At 39.1% G+C, this 15004-nt stretch overlaps 1 protein-coding gene and 2 long non-coding RNA genes across 5 annotated transcripts; 2 read left to right on the plus strand and 1 right to left on the minus strand.

The window, feature by feature from the left end:
- Window positions 1–1058: 1058 nt before the first annotated feature.
- On the minus strand, window positions 1059–4316 carry LOC111265777 (uncharacterized). Its single transcript, XR_015313169.1, has 3 exons — window positions 4237–4316; window positions 3726–3852; window positions 1059–1672 (listed from the first exon to the last, which is right to left on the minus strand). It is a non-coding gene; the product is annotated as an uncharacterized LOC111265777 (long non-coding RNA).
- Window positions 4317–4463: 147 nt separating this feature from the next.
- On the plus strand, window positions 4464–6514 carry LOC111265767 (uncharacterized). Its single transcript, XR_015313168.1, has 4 exons — window positions 4464–4593; window positions 5395–5572; window positions 5774–5967; window positions 6321–6514. It is a non-coding gene; the product is annotated as an uncharacterized LOC111265767 (long non-coding RNA).
- Window positions 6515–8782: 2268 nt separating this feature from the next.
- Window positions 8783–13465, plus strand: LOC111265768 (histone H3.3A). Of its 3 annotated transcripts, none has more exons than XM_022842679.2 (3): window positions 8783–9390; window positions 11036–11204; window positions 12014–13465. In XM_022842679.2, the coding sequence occupies exons 2-3, from the start codon at window positions 11072–11074 to the stop codon at window positions 12289–12291; spliced, it is 411 nt and encodes a 136-aa protein (XP_022698414.1). In that variant the 5' UTR covers window positions 8783–9390; window positions 11036–11071; the 3' UTR covers window positions 12292–13465. The 3 variants fall into 3 exon arrangements, with proteins under 3 accessions (XP_022698414.1, XP_022698415.1, XP_022698416.1); XM_022842680.2 differs by having other exon boundaries at window positions 8783–8948; XM_022842681.2 differs by lacking the exon at window positions 8783–9390 and adding an exon at window positions 10676–10811.
- The last annotated feature ends 1539 nt before the right edge of the window (window positions 13466–15004 follow it).

Below are 15004 nucleotides of genomic sequence, written 5' to 3' on the forward strand. Positions count from 1 at the left end.
AAACGAAAAAAAAACACAAGGGGAAAAACGAAAAAAAAACACAAGGGGAAAAACGAAAAAAAACAAGGGGAAAAACGAAAAAAAACAAGGGGAAAAACGAAGAAAAACAAGGGGAAAAACGAAGAAAAACAAGGGGAAAAACGAAGAAAAACAAGGGGAAAAACGAAGAAAAACAAGGGGAAAAACGAAGAAAAACAAGGGCAAAAACGAAGAAAAACAAGGGCAAAAACGAAGAAAATAAGGGGAAAAACGAAGAAAATAAGGGCAAAAACGAAGAAAATAAGGGAAAAAGCGAAGAAAATAAGGGGAAAAATGAAGAAAATGGGAACTCTTATCCATGTATGTCCTAACAAATCAGATTGAACTACGATTCATCTACAGGTACGTAAGACAAAACGACCTGGGTATTATTATTGGTAACGGCAAAAGCATAACGAAATTATCTTTAAGTATTGTCTTGTGCAAGGTATATAATACTGAAAAGAAATAAAATATATGTTTCGGCTTTTTGATTTGTTTCTATTTTCTGACTCTTATTAGTCGACATCAGCTGTCACACTAGTGCTCTAGTTCCTTTTTCTCTGTGCACTACACCGGGCACCGAATTCGCACTTTAGCATCGACTTGATGCCCATCGAAGACGCTGGCTCGAGGCACTTCATTTTTTCGAGCCTATACCTAAAGCAAGTAACAAGTAGAGTATCCGACAGGCTTGCTCCACAAACGGCTGTAGTACGGCTTCAGTGCCCAGTCTTTCGTTTAACAAACAACTGGACCCATTATAACTAAAAGAAAAAAGCACTTGCAAAATTCCCACAGGCTATTTTATCGCCTACGCTAACCATATAATACTCAGCCCGATTTGGTTTCAACTGAAAATTGCTAAGAAGTGGACAGACACCGCAAAGTGACACCGTGAGGCTCAGGTGCCACCTCTGTTTGCATTTTCGGAAAGCAGTCTGCCAATTAACCATTCATTCATCATGTGCGCTTCCAACTCGTTTCAATCTGCCCCGCTAAAACATGCCCGGGCAGACTCTCTCACTCTCTCTCTCTCGCTCTTTTTTCTTGGCACCGGCTATGAAGAAGTTTCGAGTTTCTCTGTTCACAACTTCTAGAATTGCGATACCATGTTTGCACCTCCGAAAAGTCAGCTAGATCTTCAAAACGTCAGCATGAGTTGTTCCTTTGAACAAAGCACTCGTGCACTAAAACCGGCTGACCAAACTTTACTGTCTAACACTTAGTCACTGTAGGCCATAAAACGAACCTCCTTTTGCTACGCTTTTTTAGTCAACTAGGTTCTATATCCCAAAACAATTACACATTCAAGTAATTGTAGGACTTGTAACTATTTACAGATAAGGATAAAAAAAATACGTACTGCCTCGTAAACCGCTCCAAAGCTTCCTCTGCCAAGAATTTTCCCAACATCAAAATCATTTAAAAGTGGCACGTAATAGTTGAATGGAATATCGTCAGATTCTCGATTTGGATCTCTCCTTTTAACTCCTGATGTCGTCCTTGTGCATGCTACTGCAGTTTCGATGGCAGTATGGTATTGCCTTTCGTAACTGTTCAGCCTTTTTACAGCTGCGTCCCAGTCAATCGGTGGTGCTTTGTCGAACTGGGCTAACTTGTTTTCAATATCTTGAACAATAGGCACGAGAACCTGCGCAATAGATGGTCTTATTTGTGATAAGATATTTTGAGAACCACATTAGATTCACGAAACATAGCTGACTACGTACATGAAGTCGGTTTGTCGAAGCTGAAAACGTAGAGATCTTTTTGAAAAAATAAAACAAAGAACACAAACTAATTTAAATGCGCTTTCTCTCCTCGATAAGCTTATCGTTATTTTATAGTGTGCTAAACGGATTGTCGATTCTAGACTGAGTCCAAAGATTTGGGACTCCCCCAAGATAAGAAGGTTTTCGATGAAGAACGCATGTTCGCACTTCAGCTTCTGTTGATATTGAATGACTACCAAAAAACCTTGGAATGTTCGTGTTGTACACAGCGGGAAGATATCAGCTTCTCAATTGGGTTTGCTAAGTCCAAACATGGGATATCGGACATGCAGCATGCCACCCAACCTGATTGGGTAGCATGCGGCATATACAAGGTGCAGCGCGTCGAATGACTAACAACTCGTCAATGGATCTAGAAATAATCGCAAATAAGATATCGATCAATATCTTACATCTATGCAACTGTATCGAATATTAGGGGCCTCAATGCTCATGACCTTTCGTGTCGCTCCGTAACGAACAACACGGATTTGGTGATGGATTATTAGGCAGAACGGTGCCGGGATACATATCAAACCTCCAGGTAACGGTTTTTATACAAAAAAGACCTAATTACCTGCAGTTGCATTAGGCATTAGGAAGAAAGGCTACAAAATGCTTAAGAAAACGTCAACAAGAAATCCGGATTTCATATGTACTCAATATTCTCACACTAGACTTCTCGAACTCGAATGTATCATTACTTTTGCCCATCATTCGCGAACGTTCTTAGCAGTTCTTAGCAGTTCGCTCTATTTTTGGTAAAGTAGAATAAAAATAAATAAAAGTAGAAAAAAAAAAGGATAAAAGCCTTCGGGAGATTTATTTGTTGCTATAATCCCAGCAAAATAAACAAAATGTTTTTTTTTGTGAAAAAAAACCAACAACGTGAATAACTTAGAGGTCGAAGTGAATTGTATGTAACAGCATTTTTATGGCTTAGTTTTTGATTTAGGGTTAAGAGCTTTTAAGGGTATCTGTCGCCTTACAGTTTAAACGGTCTTTGAAACTAGGCAAACAGTAAAATAAATGCGAACGCTTGAAAACCCAAAATTTGTCGATATGATCAATATATCCGCAATATGGTTAATAAGATTAAAATAACAATTTTCTGTGAACAAGCCACGGGTGTTGCAATTTTAGCTTCGATATAATCGCCGATTTAGCTTTTGAGTTCAGACCTGGATTTAAAGCGATCAGGCAAACGCCCGCCATTTCGGGTGCATCGTTGTGATTGCCCATGCAAGCTGGATTTCCCACTAGCCATCTAGAAAACTGAGTGGGTTGGGCTGCAATCGACTATGGCTTTAGCTAAACAGGCATGAAAAAGGAGCATTTCCTGGAGTGTCAGTGATAAGGAATAATGATCGTTATACTGAGTTCTTTGATATTGAATCTGATGGCACTTGCACCTTTGCAAAGGCCATATATAAGTCCTTAATCGGAACAAAACAAAGAGCAAATCAAGAATTTAGTAACTAATCCGTACAAAATAACTGGCCCTCAGAAATTAGTTCTGATTTAAATGTTTGAAAAGACAACAGCGACATTGACGTTATATACATTTTGGATATTATATATATAGATATATATATATATATATAGACCATCTAAGTGAGAGGGTGCGCTAAATAAAAAAAATCGAATGGTTTTGATAGGTTTTTGTCTTCTGCCCTGGTGCGGATGACCTAGTAATTACATTACACAAATGTTATTTTTGGCCCTTTGATTTGGTGCAAAACGACATCACATGTGGCAATTATTTAGCAGGCATGCAGTAACAAAGCAAACGTTCTTTATGGATCGATAGTTAGGGAGCACAAGCTTTGTGCTCTCTAACGACCACACAAAAATTAAAAACTTACAAGGTATCGGGCCAAGCAATATCGCGTCTCAATCAATAACAGCGAATATTCAATTCTAGGTAGTTACCTGAATATAATTATTGCAAAAAAAATGAGCGCTTTCAACCGATTTTGGCCGAATGAAGGTTACAAGAGCGAAGAGATTTTGCAGAAGCTCCCGTATATGAAGATAGGTTAAGTTCATCTCTGTGATTCTGCAATTCAGTGAAGACAGTAAGGCGTTTATATAAGTTTGTTCGAAGAAACGTATTGTCCCGTATCCTCAATTACTCTGGTTATTCTGGAGCTCTTATGCATCGACGTTTTATATTTCGTTCTTGAAGAGAATACTTTCAAGATAGATATCAGGGTATCAGGGCGTAAACGTATAACGTTCATTTAACGATATGCAATTTCTGGATATCGATATGGTAAATGATTTTTGAGGCACCTGACTTGTTAACTCCAAAAGTCTTTTAAATTCTCAACAACATTATCACTATATTTCATACTTTATTATTTTTTATATACATTATTACGTGTCTATCTATGTATAAAGTAGAATTTGATTAACTGACTAGCATGTTGTGATAACTCACTTGTTTGTTTCAAACACCTCACCTATTATGTAAAATGATTGTTTCAATGGCTTTTCACTCGTCACAATTCATTGCGCAAGATAATCAACAGGTACGACGCAATCGATTGAAGGTTTATATCACTACAATACAAGTGGCATGAACATGATCAGAAAGACTATGACGAAAGCACGCAGCCGTAACTAGAATGTCTAATCAACATAAACATTACGTCTACGTCATCGCAGTAACGAATTACCTTACGCTAATCTCGCTAGCAGCATTCTTTGCTTGAACGTGGCAGAAAAATTCTAACGGAGTCATCGCGCAATCTTCAGGTCTGCAGGCAGAACCACGTTCTTTTTCCCATTTTTCGAGGTGAGTTTTTAGTAAAGCAGATGTCGTGCGAATTAAGCGTTCGCCAGGACATCCGCTGTCTTCGTCGAGAGCCATAACCAGCTGTACCATTGCATCTCTGCCCCGAGGCGCCTACAAAATTTTTTAAACTTACAGGTATTATTCCTGCAATCGGGAACCCGTATACGTATTTACGTGCTTTTGAAGTTCTCAACTTTTTTCGACCGGCATTGTCATTATGCATTGCCTCTAGCGGTCGGCTCTTAGCACGAAGCACATTTTCCTTGTCCGGTTTCAAACTTTAGCCACCTTACGTGTCCTTAAGCTTGGAAAAAATAGATCGCTCTTATTGCCCCGTCGCAAAGACTGGCAACATAGTGTAATTATGTTGAATACACTCGATCGACTTTGTCCAACTGTAGTTTTTTAAAAATATTGTTTGGTTCTATGTATACGCTGCAAAACAGAACGTTGTTTCGGAGCCCGTCTCCGTGTGCTGGTGTACCGTTTTGCGCGAAGACACAAGAAACTATAACAGTATGTACAAAAGCATTTAAAAGCTGCGTAACAAATTAGAAAAGTAATGAGAATTACCTTGCCATCGGGGCTTATAGGACTTCGTGGAGATCTGGATTCCCCAGCTTGTGCCATGGTTTTCTCTTAACTGAGACGAACTTATCATGAGGTTACCGTATTGATAGAAATGGCATCTTGTGTCGCAGTAGCCAAAAAGGAACTGCTCGACTTCGAAGCAATATTGAACATATGACGATATGGACTACTGTTAACCGCTATATTTTTCACGGATGATTACAATTTCAGACAGATTTGTGCGTGTGTATGTCTGGATAGAGTACCCAATAGGCATCGCGGTATTTATAATACGACTTAGATTAGTAATTCACGGCGTTCTCACAAATTGATCCTTTTGGCACATCGTTTTTCCGCCGAAGTGCATCGTACAGAAATCATAACCGCAGACGGCCGATACATACAAGTCGTGAGTTTTTAAGCTTTAATTTTTGTGACCTTCTTTGTTCTTTGTTAATGACGCAGATCCGAAACAGATTAAACAAAGCCCAGGCCAGTTCTCTGTGTGCCATGCTTGTTTATTCGATCAAGCTTAAGAGGTCATTAGAACAGGTTTGAGTACGGGTAGTTTTCAGACTTGAAGTGTAACAATATTGCATTTTTCATTCAGATTTACCATAAAGACGAACTTGGCCCATGACAGGAGCAGGCGTTTCAAGTAACAAGAGCGTCACCGGATTATTCGCGTAATGGGGTGCTCAGAGAAATCTCTTCGCTTAACTATAGTCATGGAAGGACTACGCTGTGGCATTGTATAAAGTGGACGATAAAGGAGTAATACTGCGAATTGGGCTTGATTAAAAGGTATAGACGTAGATAAACAGCTAGGTAACACAGTAAATGAAAAAGAGTTGAATTGCGTTTGCTGAATATGTGTGTTATTGATTTCACTTACATACTGATTTTTGGTTCTTCGATTTAACGATTGGGCACGGCATGTATGTACTTATTGAGGTCTATTTTACATATCTTACCGCGCGTGGTACACGCTTAGAGGACAAAATTCGCTCGTCCAGAGAATGAGGACCGTAATCAACTATCCCTAGCTTATTGCTACTATAGAAATAGATTTTGAGTGGCTTGCTTTGAGTGATGGTCAGTTTATCGTAAGTTGATAAACTATGTTCATATATTTCAAAACACCAAATTAATTTCAGAAACCGACTGTTTCTGTCGCTGCGGCTGCTGAGATATGTTGAAGTAATAGCAGTAACATTGAAGCCTATTCATCGTCTGCTACAGTTAAATGCCAAATTTGTCCAGCGTCAATGTCTCAGTCCAGTCGGCGGACGTCGCGAGACTCACGCGACCAGTTAGGGCATACGAAATAAATAAAATCAATTCTTGAAAATACACGTATTATTGATTCCGCGATGGCTTTCATATGATGCGCAACGTGCATACAAGGAACTCGTTACATTTATCTTAACATTATATATCGAATTTAACCTGATTTGTACTAATGATCCAAATGACCTTCAAGCTTCGGTGTTCGGCCTCTATATTTGGTGTTGCATTATATATCTGTTGGATGCCTGACGAAGAGACAAGTAGCGTTGATCGAACGCTATACATTGCTGCTGAGCTGATTATCCTACTCCAATTCATTTATGGCCATACGCTGTAGTAGTATTATAGGTGACTAGCGGGGTGTGCGCGATAGGGCGAACAAACCAGGAAGTGAGTTAACTTAGTCGGTCATTGGCCTCTAGCTATGGCGTAATGTTCGGCTACATACAATGGATAGCGATGCTACTCGATGCTGTCGGATGGGTGAATTGATGGAAAATATTCAACCAAGATTGCGCGCCAGGTCACCCTACGTTCATGAAAGTCATTGACGTCAATATTCTAGTGGATTGTAACGTGTTACTGTAAGTAGCTGTTTGCTAAAGCTATTTCTTCACTTGAAAGTTTGCGAGCTTAAAATTATCGTAGAAATAGTATACAGATGGTCATACCTGTAACACTACCATTGGTATTAGTATTCTTTTATCACAGCCAATCCCAGCATATATAAATATGCAGGTATATATATATATATATTATTTACAATAGATTTTTAGTATATATTATTACAGTAGATATAGCACACTGTTAAAATGAGGGTTTTGGAGTCATGTGCCCAGAAATGTATTTTTTGACATTAATAACACTATCTTGTAACATAAGATGTGCGGTCTACCGGTGTTTACTGATCACGTCATTCCTAGTTTGGTTGCCATCTACTGGCCTTCTAAATATATGATAAAACCTGTTAGTGAGTGTTTGGTCGCGGAGAAAATCAGCTAACAAAGACAACCTGCTGGAGGGGGTCCCGGTACGAATTCGTATTTCGCGTAATCGGAACGTCAACAAGACTATTTAGAAGAAAAATCACCTGTAATTTTGTGCTTTCGATTAGCAGATGCGCATACGTTTACGGTTAAAGCTAGTTATACCTGCATAATTAATCAAAACACGAATTTCTTTTTGAACTACTGTCATAAACAGTTTTCTTAAGTCGAAAGTCAGACCAACCGCTCAGGACACGCAACTTAAAGAGCAAGCTAGCTAAAATGGTTAGGGGGGTGATCTACGGGATAAACTAAGGCTTTGATTGTCTTGAAAATGAAGGGGAAGGCAAGTGTAGTAATTTATATAACTAATAGATTTGCAAGTGCATAGTTTGTATCGGTGCGTTCCATGGAAAGGGCGCAAGATTTGACCCGAAAATGAAATGAAATGAAAAATCGAACTGACAAAGCTCATTCCAATTATCCTACGTACTATTTGAATTAATTGATTTTCATGGACAACGTCCATTTCTTAGCCATTAAGTATAGTTTCAAACAACTGAGCCTTACCAGTCCGAAACGAAATAGTGTGCCTACGACCGGGTCCAAACCTACTACAACGTTTCTACTACACGTGTCTCTACGTTAAGTAGACAGACATGTTACCCGCCACGCTATGACGGGTGCATTTAGATTAGTTGAAAGACTCTATTTCTAAATAGAGAACCTGAAATTTCATTAGCTAAGATGCCATTTCAACACCGAGAAAACAGCATATTTCATTAAATGATTGAGTGTTGAAAAAGTCCCATGGCACGCACAGGGTCTCTCTGTCACTTCCTTCAAGTGAAATCGCTTAGCTCTGAAAACGCTCATTCCATGAAAACTCTAGTGTTTCAGAGACTTTAACAAATGCTTTTAATTGTGGTTAAACTACATATGCATACGTTTAGCACAAGTAGAGACCATTTAATAGACGGAACACTGAAACACACATAAAAATGAAGTGATTTATGGTCATTCAAATATGTACGAGTTATGAAACACCACTGAGAATCGAGGATGGACTAGTTGGATATAAGCAGCTAACGAAGGAAAACGATTTTGATAATGACAGAATCTTGTTAATAGTCGGAGACACGCGTTGTTTTCCTTATCGTCGGTTGTTTTCTTACCGTTCGGCTAGAAAAATCATGAATGTCCGCGTCGAGAAAGTCAAAAGTTCGCGCCACGCCGCTCACGTTTCAAATAGCCAATCATCGTCACTGGTTTCGACCAATCAGCAATCGGCTTCTAACTGCCAATCAGCGTTCGTGTTTCGGCCTGGCGTCACACACTGTGTACATCCCAGCCCATGCAGGCAGCATCATCAGGACAAACACCAAGAATCACGAACAGTAGCAGTTACTTTATATTTGCGATTGACTCTCGACCAGAGTCTGTGTGTGTGTGTGTGTGTTAACTTGCGAATTTTAACCCGTTTGTAATCAAAATTTGCCTGTTTCGACGGTGAGTGTTTTATTGTGGGTCCTAGTGTTGTGATTGGCAATCGGCAGATTCGTTCAACGTTAGTGAGTTCAACGTTGAAAATGTTTCATAGCTCAAGCCCCGCGAGGATATCTGGCTTCCCTGTGTGAACAAAAAAAGTCGAGCGTGTTATCGAATCGGATTACGAATTATCCCAGCAAGTTCTAGTGATGGCGGTCATTTGGCATATGCGAATTTGAGGTCGCTAGTTGTTCGATTAAACTGTACGCACGTGCATTGGCGTGCTCAGTCGTGTTCTATCTCAGGAGTTCACCACCGTCGTTTGGATAGAAAGTAGTTTCGGTGATATGCTCACAGTCGAAACGGACCTGCGGTTGCATTTTCGGTTTTTGTGGTGAAGCATATTCTAATCATAATATCTACCTCGTTTTTCGGCTTTTTTGGGCTCGATATATATGATCTGGCAAGTATTATCAGCTTTCTGATGATCCTAATTCTACCTAATGGCCAAACAATGCCGCCTAAATCAATGACACAAACGCAAAAATTCTGAAGTTGTCTTTTCAATTTTTAGCACCATTTACTTAGTCTATTAATAGCCCAGTCAGCTACCACCTTCGACCATCTCCATGACAAGATTAGACGTGTCATTTCTTGTCAAAATTGGTTCGGCTCTTTCTTTGCTGATACATCTTCTAATAACAATAATAATAGTAACATTGTTCACCAAAGCGATAATATAAATAGGCAAATTGTAAGCTACGCTCTGCATTAAGTGGCGGTGACTTCGCGACCGTTCGTACATACTTAGAAATATTAAACGACTCCATCGTATCGATAAATGGCGATCGTGTTATGCTAGCGTGACGCTGAAGGGTAACTGTAGAGTAGCTTTAGTAAATGTATGCGTTTATGAAGAAATATTCTTTACGCTTCATCGGTGATAGATTCAAGACCGGATCGGCTCATTTGGTTGAGCTTTGTTGGTATTCATTTGCATATGGTATGTCGAGAGGTGACTGAAGCTTTTCGGTGGCAGAAACTAGAAGAGTAGTCTATGATGATAGTGACGTTGTTTATGGTGGCTATGAGTCATTCAGCATCACCGTAATTTCCTGAGAATCCGTTATCATTGTGCTGGGAATTGGGTATGAACCAAATGCATTTTTTCCTGCCATCTTACCAGGCTTTCTAACACAAGCCCTCTCCTCATTTCGTGTTCCTCGAAGCCATCATATATATCTAAAGTACCTATTTCTAAGTAGCATTAATTGTTTTTCTTGATTTCGGTAGTGCAGTACGGAAATTTGACCGAGTACACATCGGATAAATGATATGTTGTATGCCTTGTAACGTAGTGGAAAAGTAGTGAGATATTCGATAATCGTTGTCAAGTTTATCCTAGACATTTAATTATAAATTTTCGTAGCAATTTCGTAGATTTGATCTACTATTCGTATACGAATAGTGAAACGTTATACCAAACAAAAATATGTCATAGATTTAGAAGTAACTGTGGTAATAAGTTCTCCATTACCACTATTTCCTGTTCGGTGCTGTTTGCTAAGCCCGTTGTAGTATTAGGCTTAGTTGTTGGTCTAATGGTGCTGCTTTTAGCCTTCTTTTATTCGTTGTTTCGGAAATAGTTCGGTGTTGCGTTTACTTTTACTCTCCCCCTCTGTGTTGACATGTCCAAGCAGAAGGTGGCAGTCGCGACGGCAGCACTGAGCTGTGTTACAACTGCTGCAAGCAATGGAGCGGCCGATAACCGACCATGAACAGCAAGAAGCGATAAGGGCGGCCACTAAGCTCACTTTGTGATTTCTGCTTCTTGCCCTCTCCCACAAAATTGGAATTGTTTTCAAAATCCTCTCAAAGGCGGTGGTGAGGAGAATTATCTGGAGTTTACTCTCCGCTTACATAGATATATATATATATATATACACCGTTCTACAACGATGAGCAATCACTTGTATCTGACGAAGCTGTCAAGTGTCTATACGCATGTAGTAATAACTTACACATATTTAACTAATTGATGAATGCATAGCAGATTTGCTTGACGAATTTCGTTTCTTCCATTGTTGCTTTCCCAAATGATATTTCAGTTCACCGAATCGTAACGACCAAAGGAAAAACTAACCATGGCTCGTACTAAGCAGACAGCCCGTAAGTCAACTGGAGGAAAAGCTCCTCGCAAGCAGCTTGCCACCAAGGCTGCCCGTAAATCAGCGCCGTCCACCGGTGGCGTGAAGAAACCCCATCGTTATAGGCCAGGTAAAGATACTTATCAAAATCTTTTTTTTTTTCACTTGCGAATCTGGGGGGTGTTTGGTCGTAGAGTTATTAAACAACTCTATTAAACAAGTTCTCGCGGTTTTTGCCAAGTAATTCTTGTAGACAGGATTCGCTTAAAGACATGGAATTTGGTTTGGTTTTGAACTCGGCGAGAAAAAAATTAAAACTTTCTCTTCTATTAAAGAAAATGTTTCAAAGTTTGTGCAATGGGTTATAGAAACATATTAAGCAAGTTTTAAACTACTACTTAAACGTAAACGTCTATTATGAGGACGTAAGACGTCAGCTTTAAGTGTTGAGTTGTTCTGTACGTACGGTGTGAGCGGCGGGCAAATCTTGACATTAACGAGCGTCTCCCGTCATTTGCGTTCCATAAGAGACTCCATCAGGATGCCATTTTAGGCTTATAGATGGCGAAGGTAGATGCAACTTATGTTTTTATTTAGTCTAGAACAATACCTTAGCAATTTTTAGCTCAGTTTGAGGCCGTTTCATGGAACTACATCTTCAGTAGCAACAGTGTGTCGATATCCCTATAAATGAGATAAAAGTAACATAGAAATAAAATAGTGCGTGTACACAAAAACATAGGTGTTATGTGCAGGAGAACATACGGGTGCTCCACCATTATTTAAAAAGCTACATCTTTGTATTTCTTTCCCGCTTGAGCAATACCCTGTCTCCTATTATCGTATCATTTGACTTTATAGGCCAAATCAAATGTAAGCACTTTCCATATATTTACGTATTAACACTGTTTCCTATCTGTTCTATGCGTGCAAATTCAGGTACTGTGGCTCTTCGTGAAATCCGTCGTTATCAGAAATCAACGGAGTTGTTGATTCGCAAACTGCCGTTCCAGCGTCTGGTCCGTGAGATTGCCCAGGATTTCAAGACTGATCTCCGTTTCCAGTCAGCGGCTATTGGCGCTCTTCAGGAGGCCTCTGAGGCTTATCTTGTCGGTCTCTTCGAAGACACAAACTTGTGCGCCATCCACGCCAAGCGTGTCACAATTATGCCAAAAGACATCCAGCTGGCTCGTCGTATTCGCGGTGAACGTGCTTAAGAAGCTGTCGTTAACGTGTGGCACTACCAGTAACACACAATACAACAGCAACCAATAACATAAAAATAAAACAACAAAAAATTACATTTAATACCTAATATAAAACTACAAAAACAAGCTATAAAAATGCAAATGAAAAGACCTTCGTTCTCTTTGTCACACACACACAAACTTCCTGCGGCAAACGTCTTAAACTTCTATAAGGTGTGTTGTGCCGTATGTAACGTGCCTATGTACGTCAAACGCACTTTACATTTATTGGCTAGGGGTAGAAGTAAATTTGCTCTTCCACCTTGGCAACACATGGTACTTGGCGTCGTTGCTAGGGGTGCCTGCGTGGGTTGTCAAAGCGGGAGCAGGCAAACGATCGGGCTTCAATATCGGATGGTGGATGTGATTATTATTGTTAGATAGAGTCAACTGTGGTTATAATTTTTCTCTGGTTGCATACGGGATCGGATCATCGCACGACGAAGGAGGTTATCCAGTCTAACTCTGTTTCCTACATACTGGTTCTGCTGGAGTTGTTGTTATCGTTTTTGACTGAATCCTGATCTCGGTATCCATCTTTACCGCTCCTTTAGCGCGCGTTCCCACTTTCCGTTACATCCTCCCATTCGAAAGAGCCTGAAGCGTTTGCAACAGACAATGTTTGTGCGTGTGCCAAAAGGAGCAGAGGTCCTTCCATTTGAATTTTTATATCTTATGTTTGTAGTTTTATATCATTTTTTACATTATTATAAAAACACATAATGCATAAACTTCATAAATAAATAAATAAAACTTCATAAATAGACAGAAAAACTGTGTCCAACAAAAATAAAATCAAACTCGTCGCAGATATGTAGCAATGGCGATTGAGAAATATAGAGACAATTGTGAAAACTGAGATGCCACTTGGCCGTCGACAAAAACAATAGAAAACAAACTACGGAACGAATAGCACGATATAGTTAAGTCGTGTGAACTCCTATGATTATCATGGGCTGCAGGCACTGCACTCTATTTATAGAGTTGATATCAGCGGAAAATATTGAAATATAAAAATAAGAAAGATTATATGAAGCGATGATGATGACAACAGTCCGCCATTGGCATACGACAACGCATTCATTGTATATAACAGGGATTATACCAATAAACAATTAACCGTATCGGTGATCATCAAAGAAAATGTGCACCTTCTTCATTATTAATAGTTTATAAAAAGACATTACAAAAAGAGACACTCTAAGATAATCTACAGTCGTTAATGCTACTTACAGCAAGTGCGTCTGTGTGAATTTTTGGCCGTACTAGGTAGGTTGCCTGAATAGATGCTTAACTGTATACTCACGATGCTGCAGTGGCAATGTGTTTGCCTATTAAGCTTAGGAACATGCGGTGGTCTAAGTTCGAAAGTAAGCATAGTTGCAGCTTGTTTTGAGTTGGAAGGGCAATGTTGAAGCGTGAAGCAATGTCAAACTGCAGTATTGTACGTAAAACTCGATACATGAGTATTTCGCTGTGAGTTACCAACCGCAAAGTAGCTAATTCTCTGCCATTACTTCGTCATGCCGTACATGCCTGTGATAAGGCGACCGCCAAAGATTACTCAGCCAAAGATTTGCTCATCCATTTGAGCTACCACTCCTAAGCAACCAGTTTCGAGTGGACGTTTTTATTTATGTCAGAAAAGTGCATCGGTAGTTTTACTGTAACAGAAGTAGAAGTTACGGCTCAGAAAGTATTTTCGTAATCACCACTTCTTTGGTTCAGGTATCAAACAAATGTGCTTTCTTATTTTGCTCGAATATTTCTTTGTTTTGCTTGAATTGGGCGTTTAGCAGTAACCAGCACCAATTCCGACACCTACGAGCCGTGGATACTGGGGTTAGCCTTTTAGCTACAGATCTACAGAGTATATACTATCTACCATTATTATATTGATTTATTCTAGTGCGTATCCGTCGTATTTTCCATAATATTTGAAGTGGGTCTATAAGTCGATTTTTGTTTGAATTCCAACTCAGTGGTACTAAGGTGCCTAACATACATCAGGTGTATGATACTTCAGCCAACGACTAAATTTATGGGTGATAAAATTCTGCGTAGGTACAGTACAGTATAACAGAGTTTCATTTTGGCCACTTTTTTTTCTGGCACACAGTTCCCTGCATAGACGCAATTTTAGTCAACTAAACGTGCCTTGGAGATATCTAAGCGGCAAACATGAATTAAATAAAAAAAATTATCTTTTCAGTTAATCCGCAGCCTGATAATTTTTTTTCGAGACTAACACCATACTAGAGGTTCATGCACTTTCTAAAAATCTCTATATACGTAAAATTATAGAAACATAGTTATAACCAAATAAAAGCTTTCAGTTTTAATATAACACACATTAGTCACATGACACAAAAAAATAAAAAGAATCTAAATAAATCTGCCACAAAACACTGCCAGTAACGAACCAAAGTCTGATGTTTTCGTAAGGAATATAGCAGAGGCAATTAAAAGAAAAATTTTTGAAAAAAGATATGTATTATAAAAAGGTAGGTAAGAAAAAAGATAAAGAAGTCCTCAGTTTACAGGAAAATGGCCTGAAAATGTAGAAAAAAATGATTTCATACTTAGAGAAAAAGCATATATTTTTTATTTGCAAAATAAATAAAGAACCAGCAGGAAACACCTCACAAACCTGAGTGTTACAAAAAAAAAATTAGGATGGTAT

The sequence above is a fragment of the Varroa jacobsoni genome, unplaced genomic scaffold (assembly GCF_002532875.2).
Source record: "Varroa jacobsoni isolate VJ856 unplaced genomic scaffold, vjacob_1.0 scaffold_1006, whole genome shotgun sequence".
In the NCBI taxonomy this organism is placed as follows: Eukaryota; Metazoa; Arthropoda; class Arachnida; order Mesostigmata; family Varroidae; genus Varroa; species Varroa jacobsoni.

Bases quoted from the DNA above. Each gene is read 5' to 3' on its own strand.
- LOC111265768 (XM_022842679.2), top strand. From the start codon at position 11,072: ATGGCTCGTACTAAGCAGACAGCCCGTAAGTCAACTGGAGGAAAAGCT. The intron at 11,205-12,013 runs GTAAAGATACTT...GTGCAAATTCAG, and splicing joins ACCCCATCGTTATAGGCCAG to GTACTGTGGCTCTTCGTGAA.